Consider the following 20707-nt stretch of genomic DNA (forward strand, 5'->3'; position numbering starts at 1 on the left):
TCTTTCCGAAGGCAAAATATAAAATCTTGCAATACCTGAACCTACCCCTCACACAACAATGGGCGATTTTTAAAACACTTAATTCTGTATGATTTATAAGCTTGTTTCCTTATGGGGACCAAAAATGTCCCCACAAGGTCAAAATGTATTGGTATTACTATACTTGTGAGGACATCTGGTCCTCATAGCATAGGATTTCAGGTACACACACACACACACACACCTTCAACCCATATCACAAGAAAATAATTCCTATGACCTTAAACATCTGCAGTATCAGCATTTTAATGTTGCATAATATATAAAATAAATGTAATAACCATGTTTGTCCCACAAACCATGCCCTACCACACATTTTTGCCTGACTATCCCACTTTCCGAAACCACGTTTCCTAAAGTGGGACACTAGGAAATGTGCTAAAAATATAAAAAATATAGTTCATGTATACAAAGTTATACTATATATTTTATATTTTATAAGCAAATTAGGCCAACAAGTAACAGGATTGCCTTGTTTAAAATGAATTCAAACACCTAATATCAAGTTTGTCCAAACTGTATGTCGCTGACCTTTGGATGGTCTTCACACAATGTGCTTCCTGTCTGATGATTACTCTGCCCTCAAATATGACTCAACATCTGAGAGGTCATGTGATTTTGAGGACATGATACCACAGCTTTGGTTAACCCATAGTTTCTCTGGCATTCATGTATTTATGTGGGGAGCAACAAACACTAGGCCTTAGGTGTCCCACATGTCAGAACTTCTAGTAAATTACAAGCTATTTTGTTTTTATTTAGCTATTCTGAATAGTAGATCTAATTGTAATGTCTTTTTGATAGGCCTACTAAAAAAAAAAAAAAAAAAAAAAAAAATGTCATCAATTTATCCAGAATTGTACAGGGAATTTGCATTTCCCAAAAGCTTCATAAGCCTAAGAAGTTTGGAAAAACTACTGTACGACTGATCTTAATATTATGGTCTGTTTCCCAAAAGCATCGTAACATAAGTAGCCCTTGAAAATAATCGTAGATCTACGAGTATCGTAAAGCCCTAAGAGCATCATAAGAAGATTTAATGCGGTCACCTGCAAGACAATCAGCAGATTGCACCTTTAAGTTTATTCAAGTGCAATGTGATTATAATATAAGGATTTGATTGTGTTTTAGTGTACACTTTATGACTCATTTTCTTTCTTTCTTTTTTTTTTTTTTTCATTAATAAAAAATAATGTTTAGATTAATTTTTGCATTTGCACCATATGGTCTGAAAATTGAATTGTGAAGCGTTACACGGACCGTTAGAAACGATACTGATTTTGCAGTTTTACAGACTTTGATCAAAGCAATAAATAATATTTCAGTATGTTAAAATAGAAATGAGTGCCTGTTGATGTTGCAACTAGTGCTGTTCAAAACATAATGTTTGTTAGGACAGATTGTGGCTTGTAGCTCCTAAACAAGGTACTTGTTTTGAGTCATAGTCTTATAGTAATTCTATAATAAGTATATGTGTCATTTTGACAAACTGTTTTTCATCTCACTTCGGTTATTAAAGGAAGTGTGTGTGGCAATGATGTCATATGCACTAATTTCCAAAACAGAGCATGTTAAACAGACTCTTATAAGGCTTAAACATAGCATCCCTTGTTTTTTAATCCTAAATTAAACAAATGCATTCATAACATCTGTGTAATATGCAATTAGTTGTGTTTTATTATTATTATTATCATTATTATTATTATTATTATATAAAACAGGTGGCACCTTTCCCCTTATTTCTTTTCTGTTATATCAGTTATTGTACTTCACACCTATGGGCAGTAGTCAGAATGAACATTATCTTCGTTACTCACGAAGCAGAACAAAATTACTCTATACAGGAAAATAAAAAATGCTTAACATGCATGGATAACATTTATGATGTGAAAAAGTTTAAACAGTGCGTGCATAATTCAGTCAACATTCTGATCACTTATTTTGTTTATGACATATATCTTATAATTATATAAATCAAAATGAACTGGAAGTGAAAAACACTCACCGTTGCTCCAGATGTAAAGTCAAAGCATTAAGGGGGTGAAAACATTTGAACAGAATGAAGATGTGTACATTTATCTTATTGTGACCAAATATATTTTTTTCATTTAGTACTGCCCTTCAGAAGCTACAAAAGATACATGAGTCGGACTCCCAATCGAAAGGTTGTGAGTTCGAGTCCCGGGTCGGCAGGAATTGTGGGTGGGGGGGGTGCATGTACAGTTCTCTCTCCACCTTCAATACCACGACTTAGGTGCCCATGAGCAAGGCATCTAACCCCAACTGCTCCCCGGGCGCCGCAACATAAATGGCTGCCCACTGCTCCGGTTGTGTGTTCACAGTGTGTGTGTGCGCCCTTCGGATGGGTTAAATGCAGAGCACAAATTCTGAGTATGGGTCACCATACTTGGCTGAATGTCAGGTCACTTTTTTTTCTTTTTTTTCTACTCATTCATCTTCAAATTCAAAAGGTTTTCACACCCTTGATGGGCTGTTGTTTCCTTCTGGAGCATCAGTTTAATGCTTGAACCTTCTATGATATTTGAATATGAGCCCCTTAGTTGTCCTCAGTTTGTCATTATTGAAAAGAGTTCAAATACACAGAAATGCTGAATTTACGGGACCTAAGGGATTCTTCAGAAAAACGGCAGGCATTATCCAAAAATAAAAAAATAATAATTCAGTTAACAACACAGTATTATTATTTTATCTTGTGAACAATATCTTTTATGTGAAATATCTGATTCAGGCCAGTACTAAAAAACAAGATGCATTTTGTGTGATCCCTGTTTTGTTCAAATTTGTAATATTTTGTAGATTCTGCTAGATGTATGTAAACCTTTGACCTTATGTGTGTATACGATATCTGTGCAGGTACAGTGCGTCGACCAGCTTATGTGTGAATGCAACCCTTTAAACGGTACTAGGAAATAGTTCACGCAAATTCATCCCAGTACTTTAGTTCCAGTATTAAATGTACTGTACTAAAGCAGTGTGAAAGGCCCTATTATGTACAGGAAGCACTAGAAGTAAATATTGGGGTAGTGTTTTAAATAAACCTTTTTTGACTTTGCGTTTTTTGTGCAAAAATTTTCAAAAGGAAAGAAAAGATGCACAGTGGCACATCTTTTGCATTATTTTTGTAGTAATTCAATTGTTTTAATATATTATTTTAAGAGAGAGTCCAGTACAGTAATTTTTTTTTTAATGTTGTTTATACTGAGTCAAAGACAGGGTTTGAGAAGTTGATATTTTCTGGCTCCTCCTCCTTGTTGGAGTCTTCATGACGAAGATCTGTTTCAAACATCCGCTGTAAAATTCCATCCACAGTTCTGGATTCTGGAAAATAAAACAAAAGCAGTCCTTTTGTTACTTACTAGTTTAGCAAATAATGCATTTGAAAAATAATGGAATAATACCAAATACAAGTAAAACAGAATAAAAGAATGGGGGTAAAATAAATAAGAGGGATAAGAAATAAAATGGGGCGGGGGTTAATGAAAAATCTTACTTCTTGAAGCAATCTTGAACCTGAGCAAGGGCTTCTGTTTGCCAGATTGAGAAGGGCCCAGTTCATTGTCATTGCTTTCCACTCCATCTACAAGACCAGTGTCCATACCATCCCTGCCAAACAAAAAAGGCCTTCATTAAAACTCCAAAACAATAGCAAAATGATGCAATGCTAAACAACTTGATAGGAGGTCCAGATGGTACATACTGTTGAACATTAAGCTCCAGCTCCTCTATTTTTTTCTCCAGAGAAGTTTGCAGGTCACTTTTGTCAAATGTGTATTCGACTAAGAATGCCTCCAAGATAAATGCTACAAAAATACTGAGAAGGAAATAAATTAGGCTCACTACTTAAATTATGCATATTTGTCTTTCAATGTAAAACACAGTTACAATATTTTAAAAGATAGTTCCTTCATTCTTACTTGATTATAATAATGACGACTACAATGTGGAAAAGGACAAAGAAAATTCTGGCTGAAACGTGTGTGACTGCCGTGAAACCGCTGGTCAACAGTGAAGTCAGTTAAGGGGAAAGCAATGCATGAGAATGATGTTATTAGACATTTCAAAGACCTTAGTCTAGAGTTTCACAGCATTATCCGTGGAGCACAAATGCATTTGAAATGTATCTGTAAAGGATATCATGCCACTGATTAACCACAGTGAGTTCCACCAAGACAATGAAGGAAGAGACCACATTGTTGAAGTTGTTCTTGCAGTAGTTGTGTTTAGCAAAATTGGTTCCTTTGAGGAGAGGGTTTCCACAGTACTCGCGATCAGGACTTGTAGAGTTAGGTTCGAAGAACTGAACTTTACCTTTAAATAATTCCATTCCAATTATGCCAAATATGTAATACACCACCTGTAGGGGACAGCAGTAGATTTCTACATACATATATTCTACACATCAATTAGGACAGTTTTTCATCACAAACAACAGTTTAAAGGGATAGTTCACCCAAAAATGAAAGTTTGATGTTTATCTGCTTACCCTCAGGGCATCCAAGATGTAGGTGACTTTTTTTCCCCCAGCGGAACACAAACTGAGTTTTTTAACTGAAACCCTTGCAGTCTGTCAGTCTTATAATGGAAGTGGATGGGAATCATGTCTAAAACATGCAATAAAAAACTAATTCAAATTAAACCCTGCGGCTAATGACGATACATAGATGTGTAAAGACAAAAAGATCCGTCTGTGCAAAAAACTGAACAGTATTTATATCGCTTTACAATGAGCTCAGGATTACATTCTTAAGAGAGTTTGAACAGTTTGCACACTGTGTGAATCAGAGGTAAAAAACTATATAAATACTGTTCAGTTTCTTGCACAGACTGATAGTTTTGTGTCTTTACACATCAATGTATCGTCACGAGCCACAGGGTTTAATTTGGTACGTTTTAGCCGTGATTCCAATCCACTTACATTATAGGACTGACAGACTGCAACGGTTTCAGTTAACTGAAGAAACAAAGTCACCTACATCTTGGATGCCCTGGGGGTAAACAGATAAACATTACATTTTCATTTTTGGGTGAACTTTCCCTTTAATATGCAGCATGATGGATCTGCCTCCCTTCAAATGATTAGGTGGATTCCAGGGTGGAACAATGGAACACTGTTGGCAGCTCTAAATGCAGCCATCTAAATGCAGCCATACATTTTTTATAACACCCTATTATCATACAAGGTTTCCTTGAGGCCCAGCATTGTGCAATATAGGAAAATTGAAAAATGGGACACATTCATCCATTTAGAATTTGTATTTAAAGCATAACCAGTATATATATATATATAGACAGATAGATAGATTACGTCATTACGTCAGGCTTCAGTGTCACATGATCCTTCAGAAATCATTCTAATATGCTGATCTGCCACTCAAGAACCATTTCTTATTATTATCAATGTTCAAAACAGGTGTGCTCCTTAATGTTTCTGTGGAAACTGTGAATTTCAGGATTATTGGATGAAAATAGTTTTTTAGAGTTTTTTGTGATACTATTATTGATTTATAGAAATGTCAGTGAAACATAGTTTTGACATTTCTCGGTATCCCTATTAGCTAAATAGAACATAACTGCCCAGTGGTGTTGCAAACGTAGCCACCAGAAGGACTGATATTGGCATTAGGCTCTTTTACTCTTATGTCATTCCAAGCCTTTCTGACCTTTTCTTCTGCTGAATATTCAACTGTTTTTGTTCATTCAATGAAAGTAAATGGGGTCGAAATTAATACTAAACCCCACTGATTTATACTGTATAGACAAAGGAATGAAAGAAAGTCATGCAAGTTTGGAACAACATTAGGGTCAGTAAATGAGCCACAAATGCCATTTCTGTCATCAATATCCTGTGACAATATTAATACTCACCACTATGAGTTGGCCAAATGTAAGAATAGTTGGTCCAATTTTAATAAGTGTGTTGATGATGGCTTGGAATCTACAAAGGTACCATTTTTAGTTTAATGTCAAGTGGAAACATTTAAAAAGCATACAAAAACATTTGGCTGTAACTATCTGACCTCTTGATGGAATACACCAAGCGTATGAGTCTGCAGACTCTCAAGATGAAAACAATGTCCAAGATCTGGCGACTTCTGTAACCTCCAGCTGCAAACAAAATATTGGTCATACAATTGTATAGATAAAGACAGTAAGATTTCTTAAAGTTATGCTCATATAACACCTAACAACTTTGACATAAAATTTAGTGAATGCAAAACTGTATCCAAGTACACTGTATTAGTAGTATATACTTCATAGCCTTCCTAAGCACTTACAGTGTATGAGTGCTGAGTTAATAATTGTGCAAAAGAGTGCAGACACAATAATGATGGTATCAAACCTGTAAGAGATACATTTAACTGAATTTGATTTCATGTGAGCTAACACAGATATTATGTGATCATATTCAGTGAGCCATACAAAACAAAGTCTCACCAGTTCCAGAAATTATGTAGAGCGAAGAACACCCGAGGCTCTGTAGTGTACAGTTTTAGAATGATCTCCAACATATAAAGAGCCAGAAAACCCCATTCAGCATTTGAGACCACAGGGTTTTCCTCATCCAGACCAATAAATACAGCATTCACCAGGATAATCAGGTCATAGACATACACAAACATTCTGGAACACACAATACAACAAACAGATGACCATATGGAAAGCACATGTACAAACATTTTTAACAGCATCAGGAGGATCTCCAACAGGGTCACAAAAGAAAGTCATACAACTTTGTTGTTAGATATTTTGTGTCCATGTACCTTGTACAAACCATATAGCGAATGAATCTGCTGACTGAGGAATTATACATGTAGGGGAAACATATTTGAATGGGATGTGGCTGTGACTTCACTGTGATCACCTGAATACTCAGAAGGTCAGCAAGCTGGACAAATGCAAACTTCTCTGCTCAGACAATGAAGATTGAGGGGAAATATTCAATAAATCAGCAGTCAAATATAATTTTAAGTGACTATTTTTGAAGCAAAGAAAAATCAGTCAGACCTATGTGTCCTTTATTCTGATCATCTAAGACGCTCCAGAGCAATTCCCGGTAAGCAATACTGATATTCGGCTTGACGAGTTTAACCAGACGGTTCCATTTGGCCCGGGTCACCACAGGTTCTCCACCTTCACCCCGGGTCTCCTGAAGCAAAGAAAATGCCTGGCACATCTTAAATCTTCTGGCCTTCACAAGCTGCCGCACTTCCTCCTAGAAAACAGGAAAGAAATCTAGAAGAACTTCTAGAACTAGCTATAACAGAATGAGCTAGATTAATAAATGATCAATAGTATTAAATGCAAACATCAATATATAAATAACCCCTTTTCAATATTATTTAATACAAATTCATTTTAATATTTAAAAATGTACATATTAATTAAAGATTAATTGATTTCTTTAAAATGTGACCAAAATAAATGTGACTGAGAAAGTTGCATGCTGCCTTGACAAAGATGTGAATACCTTAAGGTACTTTTTGTAGTTTTTGTAAACGATGACAAGAAAGAAGGTCATGAAGGAATATGTGTTGATAGCAATGTATAGGATGAAGAAAATGGAGAAGAAAACACTGTAGTTGTAGGCCGGCATCCTACAAAAAGAAATGAAAACATTCAAATAATATCAGAGAACCATTAACATAACATAATTAAAGCACACTGTGGGTTACTGAAAGTCTTTTATACTGTTGAATATACAATTGCCCACTAATAAAAAGTCACCAAAGAGAATAAAGCCTATAAGGAAAGAGAGAGAGAGAGAGACCTGCAATAGTTTAAGACTTACATGACATCAGGACTATTAGCAGTAGTCACTAAAACATAAAGATTGAAAACAATATCCAAATAGTCAGTGAAATATGGAGAACCATCAATGGTAAGAAGGCCCCTAAAATAAAAGAAAAAGATGATGGTAAACTTTTTTTCAATGGACACAAATGAGATGACTGAAAAAGTCCAGAGGTATAAATGGTTGATATTTTATTTCGGATTACCTTTTTCCAAATAATTTAAGAGCCATGAGAGAAAAGACCAACACGCTGAACATGAATAAGAGAAAAACATAGGAGATCTGAGGCAGTGCATTGCGAATACTCCTGAACGCCTTTCGCAGCTACAGACACAAAAGAAAAGGGAAAAGAATGAGTCTGGAGGACATTTGTGCCAAGTTGGGAATGGGTAAGATTTTATAAATGACCCAAAACAGGTGAACAATGGTGTATGTTTTCTCCAACTTTATCAGAACGGACATTTTCATATAAAAGAATGAATTATAAAAAAAGTATGAATTAATGAATTGGTATGCTAATTAAACAATGCAGGGACTACTAATCAATTATTTATTTGATTTTGTGCTTTGAGGTTTTCTTACTTGTCTTCCCTCTGTAACATTGACTAACAGAAGAGGTCTTAAGACCCTCGACCATTTGATGGCAATGTAGCCTGCTGCTTTCAGAGCCCCGTATATAGTCAAATCTATGAAAGAGAGCTGTGAGAAGGGAAGAGTAAAGAAAGATCATGAAACCAAAAAATATTCAACATTTTCAGGAACACAAGCTAGTTTCACCACACGCGTAAACCCTCTTCCTGGCTTCACTAAATGTCTACTCATAGTCAGTGAATGCCACATTCCTGGAGATTCTTCAGACCTGCTGAGAATGACAAACCCTGGGCTAAAGTTCATTTTAACAACATTGTTACGATTACAGTACATTCTCAGCATTTTCTCATGTTTGTACAGACAGAACACTTTAGGTTAATTTACTGGTATTCTACTATATCAATAATATATTATATAAAATATAATATATTAGAACTGATTTAAATTATAATATAATAAAACTGATTATGTATCTTTAAATAAAATGAAACTTGACCCATTTCATATTTACAGTTCAAAAATATAATTTTTAGAATAGATCTAAGGCCTACCGTTACAATGACTATGATGCAGATATTTTTAGGATCCTTCCAGAAGTTATCCCTTGGAATGACTTTGGCATAGTGTACCATCCGCACAGTGAATGCAGAGAGACATATTATCTCAATTGTAGAAGTGGCCTAGAAAACACACACACACACACGCACACACACACACACAGCGTTATATGATCTTACTATATAACTGACTTAAAAGATTTTCAACTAAGGTTACTTAAACTGCCAAATGGTTTAGCTGTGAATGCCTGCTAACCACAATTAGCTGGAATACAAATAAATAAATGTGCATAGTGACAGAAGAACACCATCTAAAGCTCCTGACATTCTTCCATATAAAGTGACTATTTTCAATGAACATGAATCTCCATGAAATATCCCATTGTGTCATATGGGGGAACCACCCATTCACAAAGCTCCAAAAAGGTCTGCAATGAATTACACATTAGATAAATGATTAAACCACTATGTGGCTATACAAATTTCAAATGTAAGTTTACAATGTTTTTCACTCATACCCATATAGGAAGTGGTACAACAGCAGGATCCTCAAAGAGAGCCAAAGCAAGATTTATGATGATAAACACATACACCAACATCTGCATGAACCAGTGATTATACAACAGGTACAGCCTGTGGAATATTTTACAGATTTTATAATACACAATCTAGTAATATTTAATGTTATATAAATAATTGCTGGAAAGTGATAGCTTACCTCACAGCCTGTGGCGAAGTATCAAAAAAGATGTTCCTGTTATACTGGGCATCTGACACATATACTGTGGCAAGGTCGAATTTCTAAAACCACATCAGCAAAAATCAGAGACCAAGAAGGGAGAATAAAAACCAGTTTGATAGGCCATAATGGTCCATTGCATATTTTATTTATCCACTTATTTCATCTTTTATAGTTCATTTTAAATGATTCTCTGGAGTGACAAATGGATTTACAGGTAAATCTCAATAAATTAGAATGTGGAAAAGTTTATTTAGTTTGCCGGCCAGTCAAGCACACCAACACCATGGTCATTTAACCAACTTTTGGTGCTTATATATATATAAGTGATTTCATATATGGATGTGCATGAATTTTCAGTGTAAACGGAAGACATTTCAGTGTAAAAGGAAGTCGTTTAAGCGTGAAGTAACTGCATTTGCAATCATGGACAGGGATCGTGCTACAACTGAAGCAGTTGTGCCATAATAAAATGTATGATGATTATTCTGTGTCATTACTAATTGTTTGTTCAATCATTCAAAAAAAGTTTTTAATAGGAAAGCGAAAGCTGAATGTTTTTTTTTATACACACATGAACTTTTTTTTGCCCAAAAATGATACATTTAGTAGATAAAATGTATTATATAGTTAAAAAAGGTTGTAAAATGTCTTTATACACTTTGTTTTTGTCTTTAATTATATACTGCATTTTGGTGCACTTTGAGATGAATTTAAGATTCAATATATTGCCAAGAGCAATAAAAATGTATATTTTCATTTTAAAGATAAAAAGTAGATTGTTTTGCTGAATGAAGACTTAAATTGATTCTGTGTTAAAAGTTTTATTAACAGATGTGGTGAAGGCATTATAAATGACATTTACTACACACCTCTATAAATATAAAATACATGGTCATGTTTAAAAAAAAACACTGGTGAAAGCTCCACAAGGGTGTAACAACTTTGTATATGTGTTTAGGGATAGGCCTTCTGATCAACACAAGCAAGCACATGTTATAGGATTTTTGTTGCAAGTAAATTATTAAATACATTATTAAAGTAAATTCCTAACATTTGTATCAAATATTAGGCTATACAAGTTTTTTTATTTTTTATTTGCATATGATGCTTAACTATTAAACTGATAAAGTACACATCCGCCATCCCCTGCATCAGATAAAAAAAAAAAAAATAATAATTCTGAGAACATTTACCCATGTCTTTGTGTGCAATAGTCGCCTCATATATAGCTTGAGAAAATGTAAGTCTCCCCCATTAGAAGAGCTTCTGCAAACTAGGAAAAAATAACAGACAGAAGTGCAAGTATAAAACTCTGCTGATTTGTAAGATATATTAATCACAAACAAACAGCTTCTCCAAATGAACTGTAGGCTGTCATGCACTTCCATGTGACACCTTTTTAAGGAGAAAAAAAGTTCAATAGTTGTTACTGCATTAGAGTCTTCATATAGCTCATTATTCTCAGTGACACCAAATATCTCAGACACTGAAAATTTCAGAACACAGACGAGTTCACGGACCATGATATCACACTCACCAGCAGTAAGTTTCGATCTAGAATAAGGTGAGAATTTGACAATTACACTTCTGTAAGCCCTTCATTTTAAACAATGGGAGGGGCGACCTTGATCGTGCCTATAGTATCTACCTTGCGTCTCATTAAGGAAAAAGACATACACCTGTGCTGTATTTCTAAGGGAATCAATAAAGGTATGAGGTCTGTTGTTGTTAGCAGGGAAACTTTGTATGTGAATGCTGCTGAGCTTCTTGCCAAGGCTACCATGCCGGGACGTGGGTTGGATGTTTTTATGCGACATGCGTGAAGCGATTGGGATGGATAGTTTGTAGCTGTGGGTTTCCCTAACTAAAATTCGGCAGCCGTCGATTGTTTTCCCGAACGTTGTATCCCATGTCCGGTAGCTGGTAAGAAGACCAGCAGCCTATTATCTGCCCTTTTTGTTATTGAATTGTGTATGTGAAGTGTTGTATTCGTCGGGGAGTCCTGGGTTAATGTGTGTAATAATATAAACTCCATAATCATCGGAAGAAGGAGGGGGGAACCGGTGGACAATCAAACAGAAACTTTAATAATTAAAATAAACACAAAACAGCCCCTCACGGACAACTGATGTACGCAAATAAAAAGCAAAACATAAATTAAAAGCCCAGGCCTGGTCCTCTCTCGTCCTTCACTGTCGTCGCTCCAGTTTTATATCCTTCCATCTCCTACGTGGGCTCGAGACCGGCGGTGGGACGCAGGTGTCGCTGATTTCCCAATTATTCCGCCGGCCTCACTCCTTGTTCCCACGTCCCTCGGCCCCGCCCCACTCGCCACAATGTGACTGACGAGTTGTTACCGGTCCCCCGGCGCTTGTAGTGTGTGTGTGTGTATAGGGCTGAGTTGGGGCAGAGCTGACTGCTACCAACCACGTCTATCGGTGGCGGATAATGGACATTCCTTCAGATATGAAGGTAAGCTACGAAATAAGCTGGGGGCTCCGTGCGGTGGTCCCCAGACGAATAAGTAGTCGTGGACCAACAGCGGAGGTTTATCAGGTATGGAGGGACTAGTTGAGTGGCATCTCTAGATCCATTGCAAAAACTCCATTTATGCCAATGATACTCCTCCACATGGCAAGTACAGTCCCCCATCAACTAAGACTGCTGCCTCCACTGCTCTGTGGGTAGTCTTCCGTGAGCATTTCGTCTCCTCAAGACAAGGCCGCATTGGGGACACGCGAGAGGCAGGCCCAAAAGACAGAGACCTGGCAGCCCCCTGCAACTCCACCTTCCATCTGGTTGTCTAGAGTTCATCTCCTGCCACTGGCTATTGGATTCTGGAGTGAAGTTGTGGAGATACGGTTTGTGCACCTCTCTCTTCACATTAATCCACTTTCTGCGTATGCTATCACTTCACCGTACAAGTCTTTCGGCGATAGGGTAAATGTGGCAGAGGCAGGTCTTGGATCAGACTGGCAGCCTTTAGCATGAGCCCTGCATGGAAGCGGCACAAGCGTGATGGTCTTTGTGTGGATGGGTTTGAACAGCGTCCACCTTCGGTAGCTTCCTGTGTGACTGAGCAGCCCTCTTCAGAGTCTGCACTGCTCACCCCCAATCGGGGGGAGGGTCCAGAAAAGGTGACCCAAACATTGCCTGTTCCCTACACTCCTGGGCGGCCCACCGCTGTCGTCAAGGCATACCATTACGCAGTCGAAAATATAAATCGAAACTATTAATTTTGGCTACATGGAATGTACGCACACTTCTTGATGTGCAGATTGGAACTGACCGACCCCACAGGTGCACTGCCCTGGTGGCGAGCGAGCTTAACAAATACAACATTGACATTGCAGCTTTGAGTGAGACCCGACTCGCAGTAGAGAACTCGCTAATAGAAGTCAGGCAAGAATACACCTTCTTTTGGAAGGGCTTTTCAGAAGATACCCGCCGTCTACATGGAGTAGGTTTTGCCATTTAAAGCAGACTGCTACAGAATATCCCAGAGTCTCTTGTGGGAATCAGTGAGCGGCTGATGACTTGGCACATTCCCATTGAGAATGGTCGCTATGCAACCTTGATAAGCACTTATGCACCAACTCTGGATGCTGAAGAAAACATCAAAGACGGCTTTTACGAGTCTCTTGACAGAGCTCTTTACAAAGTTCCTCACACTGATAAACTTATACTTTTGGGAGATTTCAATGCCAGAGTAGGCGCCAGCAACATGCTCTGGCCTGGGGTAATCAGGAAACATGGTTTAGGCAACATGAACAAGAATGGCCTGCGACTCCTCTCCCTCTGCTCTGAGCATAAATTGGTCATAACCAATACAACTTTCCAAATGAAAAACAAATACAAAGCATCATGGATGCACCCCAGATCAAAACTCTGGCACCTACTGGACTACATTATAACCCGGCAACAAGATCTACATGAAATCTCCATCACTCGAGCAATGCGTGGGGCGGAGTGCTGGACAGACCATCGGCTGATCAGATCCAAGAGACACCTAAAGGTCAGACCTCAACACACCAGGCAACAACCTCAACCCTCGTGCTGAGGTGCAATGACGGCTTCGCACAATGGGGAATGACTGGTGGCTTAGGAAAGCCCATGAAATTCAAGTCACAATAAAATCACTATATGGACCCCAAAAACGCAGAATCACCCCTATCAGATCTGCAGACGGCACAATTCTGCACAAGGACAAACAAGAAATTCTTGAGCGGTGGGCTGAACATTTTAACACCCTTCTTAACCAATACAATCTGACTGACCCCACTGTCCTGCAGCGCCTTCCAAAGCTCCCACCTGTGCATGAGCTAGATGACCCTCCCAGATTCTCCGAAGTCCTTGCAGCAGTACGAAGTCTCAAGGACAATAAGTCTGCTGGTCCTGATGGAATCCCTGCAGAGGCTCTAAAGAAAGGCGGGTATCTGCTCACCAAAAATCTCCACCATATTATCCAGGTAATATGGGCACAAAATGCTGTTCCACAAGGCCGGAAAGACTCACATTGTTACTATCCACAAGAAAAAGGGCGACAAGTCCATCTGTGGAAACAGTCGTGGGATATCCCTTCTCTCCGTGGCAGGGAAAGTATTAACAAAGGTCATGCTGTTTCGTCTTACTAAGCACATCACAGAGAGAATCCTTCCTGAGTCACAGTGCGGCCTCAGAAAGGATCGGTCCACCTCCAACATGATCTTTGTTCTAAGAGAACAGAACAAATATCTGTTCATTGCCTTCATCGACCTGGCAATCGCTTTTGACACCATGGTCCGCCAAGTCCTTTGGGTCATTCTGGAGAAGTTTGGAGTGCCTCCAAGGTTTCTGGAAATCCTACAACATTTTCATGATGGCATGCAGGCTTGTGTGATTGTGGGTACATCTCAATCCCCCTCCTTTCCTGTGCAGGTAGGAGTGAAACAGGGATGTGTACTGGCTCCAGTGATCTTCAATCTCTTCCTGGCAGCAGTCACCCTCCTCTCCCGCAATTCCCTTAGCCCCGACGATGATGTCTGCCTACAGTTTCGTCTGGATGGGAACCTCTTTAACCTTCGCCGCCTGCAAGCCATCACCAAGACCACCACCACCACAATTCATGAACTGCAATACGCTGATGACTGTGCCCTCCTAGCCCATAGCCCTACTGCACTGCAGCACACACTGGATGTTGTATGCACAGTCTACCAAGCTTGTGGCCTATGAGTCAACATCAAAAAGCCTGAGATCACTGCACAGACCAAAGCCCCCATCCTTACACCTCCTGAATTCTACATCCATGGCACACCAGTAAAGGTTGTTCAGCACTTCTGTTACCTTGGAAGTATCCTAACACCCACCTGTCTCATGGACAACGAGGTCCAGGCATGCATAAATCTTGCCTCTTCTGCCTTTGGTAGACTTCGATCTCGAGTCTTTGCTAATAAAGATCTCGTACCTTCACCAAAACGGCCGTCTACCAGGCAGTCTGTGTTTCCACCCTTTTGTTCAGTGCAGAAGCTTGGACTCACTACCACAGACATATTCGATACCTTGAGGGTTTTCACATCAGATACCTCCAGCTCATACTAGGTGTCACATGGAAAGACAAAATCCCCCATGCGGACATCCTACAGCGCACTAACTCCAGCAGCATGGAGGCAACCATTGCTAGGCAGCAACTGCGATGGGTTGGACACGTTATCCGCATGCCCTCCCACCGCAGGTCCTCTATGGGCAGATATATGCAACCAACAGCAGACCTGCAACTTCAACCCTGGAGTCCTAGAAACAACTGCTGCCGACCGCCAGGCATGGAGCTCTGCATGTGGTCTTCTGCACTCACGTCGGATTTGGCTTTATAGCCACCTTCAATGGCACCACCGACAGCAGTGGCTTCCTCAACACTCCAACAACGCATCCTAGAAGTGACGTCATCTTCGAAATCGTTGGATTGCATAAGAAGATGAAGAATAGGGCTGAGGGCAGGTTATTAACGTTCATGTCATTTTTTATATCGTTTTTATATTGACAACGGCTAAGTAGCCAGCAAGAGTGGTTTTGACAGATATTGACTTATCTTGGTGTGCGTTGGAGTGTTTGATTTAACTGCTGCACTTATGGATTTTTGTACCTTTGTGGTGTTTGCTGTGTAACGAAATTATGTATAATTGATAGGTACATGTAACTAATCTTAAGATGTTGAAACCCTCTGCTGAATGCCTTTCTGTTTGTTGATTGCTTACTAATCTTAGGTAACTTGTGATTGGTCACATGCACTATTTATCATATGTGCCACCCATCCTTAACCTGCTGCTTTGCCCTCTGCAGTTGTTTTTTCATGTCCACGGGTCTAAATGACCCCAATCCCAATAATGTGATATTTAGCCCCTAAAATGCGACTCTGCCAAAAACATGTATTTTAACCCCGGGACGCAATTTTTATCGGGGATCTGAATGCATGTGCTGGAAATATACTAGGAGCGCTGACTAGATGCGCATGAAAATCGCCTTCGATTTTTCGCACAGCTCTAATTCTATGCAATCTTCACGAAATTCCTTCCAAACGCTATACAAATTAAGTTACACAGAGATAGAGAGAGAGTAAAATGTCATGCCTCTTTTTAAAAATATAAAATGTGTTCCGAACTAAGTCCCAGTCCTACTAGTGAGCTTAGCCATTTTCAGAATTGAAATCCTTTTGCACGTGAGTTTAAAATATTCTAGCTGAGCCCTCAGAGTTATTTTAGAATGTACCGCCTTATTGTTTCCATGGCGACGCGTAATGCTTGTCGTGTGACACAACACATCTGTATGACACATGGATTGCTTTTATTTTATTTTTCCTGTTTTATTCTAAATATTTGCAAACATACTCTATGTTATGAATCTGTGATGTTCCAATTCTTAAATATGTGCAAGTAAATATATTTGAAAGCTTAAACACTTTTCTATCGACCGTGTTAGTTGATCTATACCTTAATTCTGAAAATGGCTAAGCTCACTAGTGGGACTGGGACAGTTGGGAACACATTTATATTTTATTAACTAGAGGCAGGACATTTTACTCATTTATTCTCTCTCTCTCTCTCTCTCTCTCTCTCTCACTCACTCACTCTCTCTTTGCACAGAAGTGAAATTCTCACCTTTTTCTAGATCGAAACTGTCATTTCCTTACTGCCGAGTGTGATGTCATGGTCTGTGATCGCCGGCGGATGATGTTGGCGTCGTTTGCGTGTTATTGATCCTTTGTATGCCAGGGCTCGAAGGCCGAAACAAGTGCGCGATTCAGATTGTGTTTCTGACTGCAGTTGAGCAGGCAACACATTGGATTCAACTGATAGTAACTGAACATGAAGAAGAAAGAACATTTCGCAAAATGCTTCACCTGTAGCACGATCCCTGTCCATGATTGCAAATGTGGTATATAGACAGGTTAATTCCATTAACACTGAAAATCCACACACATATGAAATCACTTGCATATATAAATATATATATATATATATATATATATATATATATATATATATATATATATATATATATTGGTTGGGGGGGGGGGGCATTAGGACTGCCTCTGCATAGGGCCCGGGATCTTGTGCAGTACCCTGTATATATATATATATATATATATATATATATATATATATATATATATATATATATATATATAAACACACAAATAAAGCATGTTTCTCTTATCTGAACTGTATACGTTAGTTAAGTGGCCGAGAAAGCGTTGCAATTTAAGAAAACACATGTAAATTTAAAAAACACCAGCAAATAAAAAAACATCTTCACACAAGTGTTGCAAATCCTCACTGCAAAATCTCACATGCATACAACGAAAAGCGCTGCAAATCCTCACAACAAATGCAAATTAACAAATGCCTGCAAATAGCACTGACCCCAATGGAAATGTTTCAAGGAGACCCCAAAAAAGTGTCGGACCTGGCTGGGATTTGCGTATCGTGCAGTGGAGTTGTTGGTGAACTGAAAGTTGAGTTTTTTTTTTTTTTTTTTAAACACCCTGAATGCATGATTCCTTTATCTTTTGGATATTATTAGGCTAAATAAGCTGAATAATTAAATGATTAAATATAAAAAGTTACTTAAAATGGCTAACTTTATTATCCTCAGCTAAATATAATTTCAAGGTTAATGATAATAAATTTCCAATGCTTCATTAATTGTTTCTTAATGTGCATGTGCTGTGAGGATTTGCAGCACGTTTCGTTATACATAGTTGTCAAACTGATGAAGATGTTTTCTTCATTTGCTGGTGTTTTTTCAATGTGCATGTTTTTGGAGCGTGCTGATCTCTCTCGGCCACCGTATGCGTGAGTGTTTTATGGATGTGTATGCGCGCATCGAGTTTATATGTATGTGCGACCGTTAGGTGTATATGCATGAATCAAATTTTATATGTATATGCGAGTATGTGCAGGTGTGTTTGTATGCAGCGAGTTTATATGTATGTGCGAGTGTTTAATGGGTTTATATGCACGCGTCAAGTTTATATGTATATGTAAGTTATTCACACGTGCCTATATGCATACATTGCTAACATTATATGTATTTGTATCGATTTCATATCAGTGTTCACGTGTATTTTATATATGTCTTTTTGTCAGATGTTTCTCTGATTTCATAAAATGATCCAAAAAATAAAAAGGTCCTCTATGTTGCAGTTCCATCCCAATTAATAAACCATTCAATCCAGACTTAATATCAAAGTACCATCTATGAACCTGGACGTATGTTTGTTAATATGTTTATAATATGTTATATGTTACATTTTGCGGCGCATTGATAAGTACAGATTGCCAACACCATATCCACGCAACATACCTCTGTCATCTCATCTGAAACGTTCATGGAAACATTATTTTCTCCACTGGTTAAACCTTCATCATTTGGTAAAGTATGGTCCTTTGGTTTTTCTGTCTTTGACATTTTTCTCTGTCCCTCAACCTTTCCCTGTCCTTACGCAGCTGATACAGATCCAGTTCAGAGGAAATCCCGTCTTGAAAAAGTTCATCTATGGTTTTGATCGGTCATGTGACTGAATCCAGCGGAACTAGCGGAAAGTTTTATAGTGATGTCTTATGATTGACCCATTGTTCCCTTATATTTACACTGTAATATACTCTGATATCTCAAAGCTAGAGGAACCCCATAATGTAATCTATTATCACGTTTTTAAGCATATAATTACCTTTATAAAATAAAGTGATGGCAGACAAAAAAGACCAACGAATGTAAAACGTGGGCTAATATTTATTTTACCAAAAGTTGTTTCTTTAAACGCCCTAGTTTGAAAGATCAATATAAGTTTATGCAATCTCTTTTTTTTTCAAAAAAAGGAAAAGAACAAAAGTAAGGGACAAACCTTTGTGCTCATGGTGAATAGAAAGAAAAATCAAATACAGTTATGTGATTGTTAAATGCACGTTAACGGAGGACATTTTTTAATCTTAAAGTGATTTGGACAACCAAATTTGACATTTTATGGTTGATATTGTAATTATCATAACCCTATTAATTATCTTCTGATGTAAAAATTAAAAATCAATTTTTATGCACGGTAGATAAATGTTTATGACAAAACTGCTTTAAAAGACAAGCAGGATTCTTCTGTAGGTGTCTACATGTCAAAGTTAACAGAAAACAATTTAAAAACCTTTTTTTTGGCAAACCAGCAATGATTTCTTTATATTTCAGCCTATGAAAATGTAAAAATATTTTATTGTGGTATATAATAAAAACCATGAATTTCCCGAATGAAAGATGATTGCATTTCCAGCAGATGCAAATAACAACAACAATAATATATTAATCTCAAACATATAAACTGTAAATAAAAATCCCATTCTTTAGTAAAGAAAGAAATGTGTTTAAAAATACACCACATTCTTAGCCTCTTGAGACCCTGTGGCCTCATATGAGGACATTATATTTTTGTGAATTTCTCTGAGTCTGTTCATGCCACAGTTTTAGATCTGGATGTCCTGTACAGAGCACATTCAGGGCTTTTCAGAGATACCAAATGATTGGATGTTTCACATGACCACTCCCTCTCCTTGGTCATCAAAATGTCTGAAATTAATTTAGTGACACTCTTATAGAAATATGATAATATTTCTATAATATATTGTAGTTATCATTTAAATCTGTCTAATTTTTAAATTCTGTGTCATAAATCAACATCTCAGAAATATGTTATGGGGTTTCAAATCAAAATATGACTTTCTGTTACTAAACAGGACATTGATTTCATACATGTCCTCAGATGAGGACACCAGGACTAAACGCATACTTATTACGCATTTTTGGAGACATAACAAATGAATAGAGAAAGAAATTATAATTCAATATTCTATGAAATATTATATATTATTATGAAAATCTTGACAATTATTTCTCCCATTATTACACTTCTTTTTTCATTACATGTTGCCCCAAAAACACATTAATATGCAAATTAGATTTAGTTTATAGATACATTGTATATAATGAGAAAACCCATTAATTGTAATTTAACACACATTTTGCAGAAAGAAAAATAGTATATTGAATCATTATGTTATACCATAGTTGAGAATGATCTTTATACAAAGTTTGGTCAAAAAAAATAAAATAAAAAATCTTGAACATTAAAAATGTATTCGTGATTTAAAAAAATTGTTTTTGCCTATGCATTTCCATTCATGTCTTTTCCTTTTTTTTTTTAAAGACATTAAGTCCCGATGTCCTATACGGAGGACATAACATAACTTATGAATGAAATGCATGAATGCAGAGCACAAGGCTGCACTGGAAAATCATGTGTGCAATGCATGACATGCAATTTGCATCTGTGCTTGCAAAGTGAACGAAACTGCTTGCATCATTTCACATTATGATAGACCCACTGTCCTCACATGAGGACATATTTTTCTGCGAAAACTACTTCCTGTACAAAAACAAATTTTAGGT

At 37.6% G+C, this 20707-nt stretch overlaps 1 protein-coding gene across 1 annotated transcript; it reads right to left on the minus strand.

Moving 5' to 3' along the window:
• Nucleotides 1-1593: 1593 nt before the first annotated feature.
• On the minus strand, nt 1594-18747 carry tpcn3 (two pore segment channel 3). Its single transcript, XM_052568655.1, has 19 exons — nt 18581-18747; nt 9719-9801; nt 9519-9633; nt 8995-9123; nt 8435-8551; nt 8058-8176; nt 7850-7951; nt 7529-7655; nt 7066-7273; nt 6822-6966; nt 6496-6681; nt 6336-6400; nt 6078-6165; nt 5926-5995; nt 4195-4414; nt 3975-4065; nt 3758-3871; nt 3551-3663; nt 1594-3378 (listed from the first exon to the last, which is right to left on the minus strand). Exons 1-19 carry the CDS (start codon nt 18683-18685, stop codon nt 3254-3256), a joined length of 2322 nt encoding a protein of 773 aa, XP_052424615.1. The 5' UTR covers nt 18686-18747; the 3' UTR covers nt 1594-3253.
• Nucleotides 18748-20707: the final 1960 nt, after the last annotated feature.

The sequence above is a fragment of the Carassius gibelio genome, chromosome B11 (genome assembly GCF_023724105.1).
Source record: "Carassius gibelio isolate Cgi1373 ecotype wild population from Czech Republic chromosome B11, carGib1.2-hapl.c, whole genome shotgun sequence".
In the NCBI taxonomy this organism is placed as follows: Eukaryota; Metazoa; Chordata; class Actinopteri; order Cypriniformes; family Cyprinidae; genus Carassius; species Carassius gibelio.

Excerpts from the sequence above, each read along its gene's own strand:
- tpcn3 (XM_052568655.1), bottom strand. The coding sequence starts at position 18,685 with ATGTCAAAGACAGAAAAACCAAAGGACCATACTTTACCAAATGATGAA. Across the intron at positions 8,177-8,434 it reads ATGTTACAGAGGGAAGACAA|CTGCGAAAGGCGTTCAGGAG; the intron begins GTAAGAAAACCT and ends TTGTGTCTGTAG. Across the intron at positions 3,664-3,757 it reads CTGGAGCTTAATGTTCAACA|GGATGGTATGGACACTGGTC; the intron begins GTATGTACCATC and ends TTTGTTTGGCAG.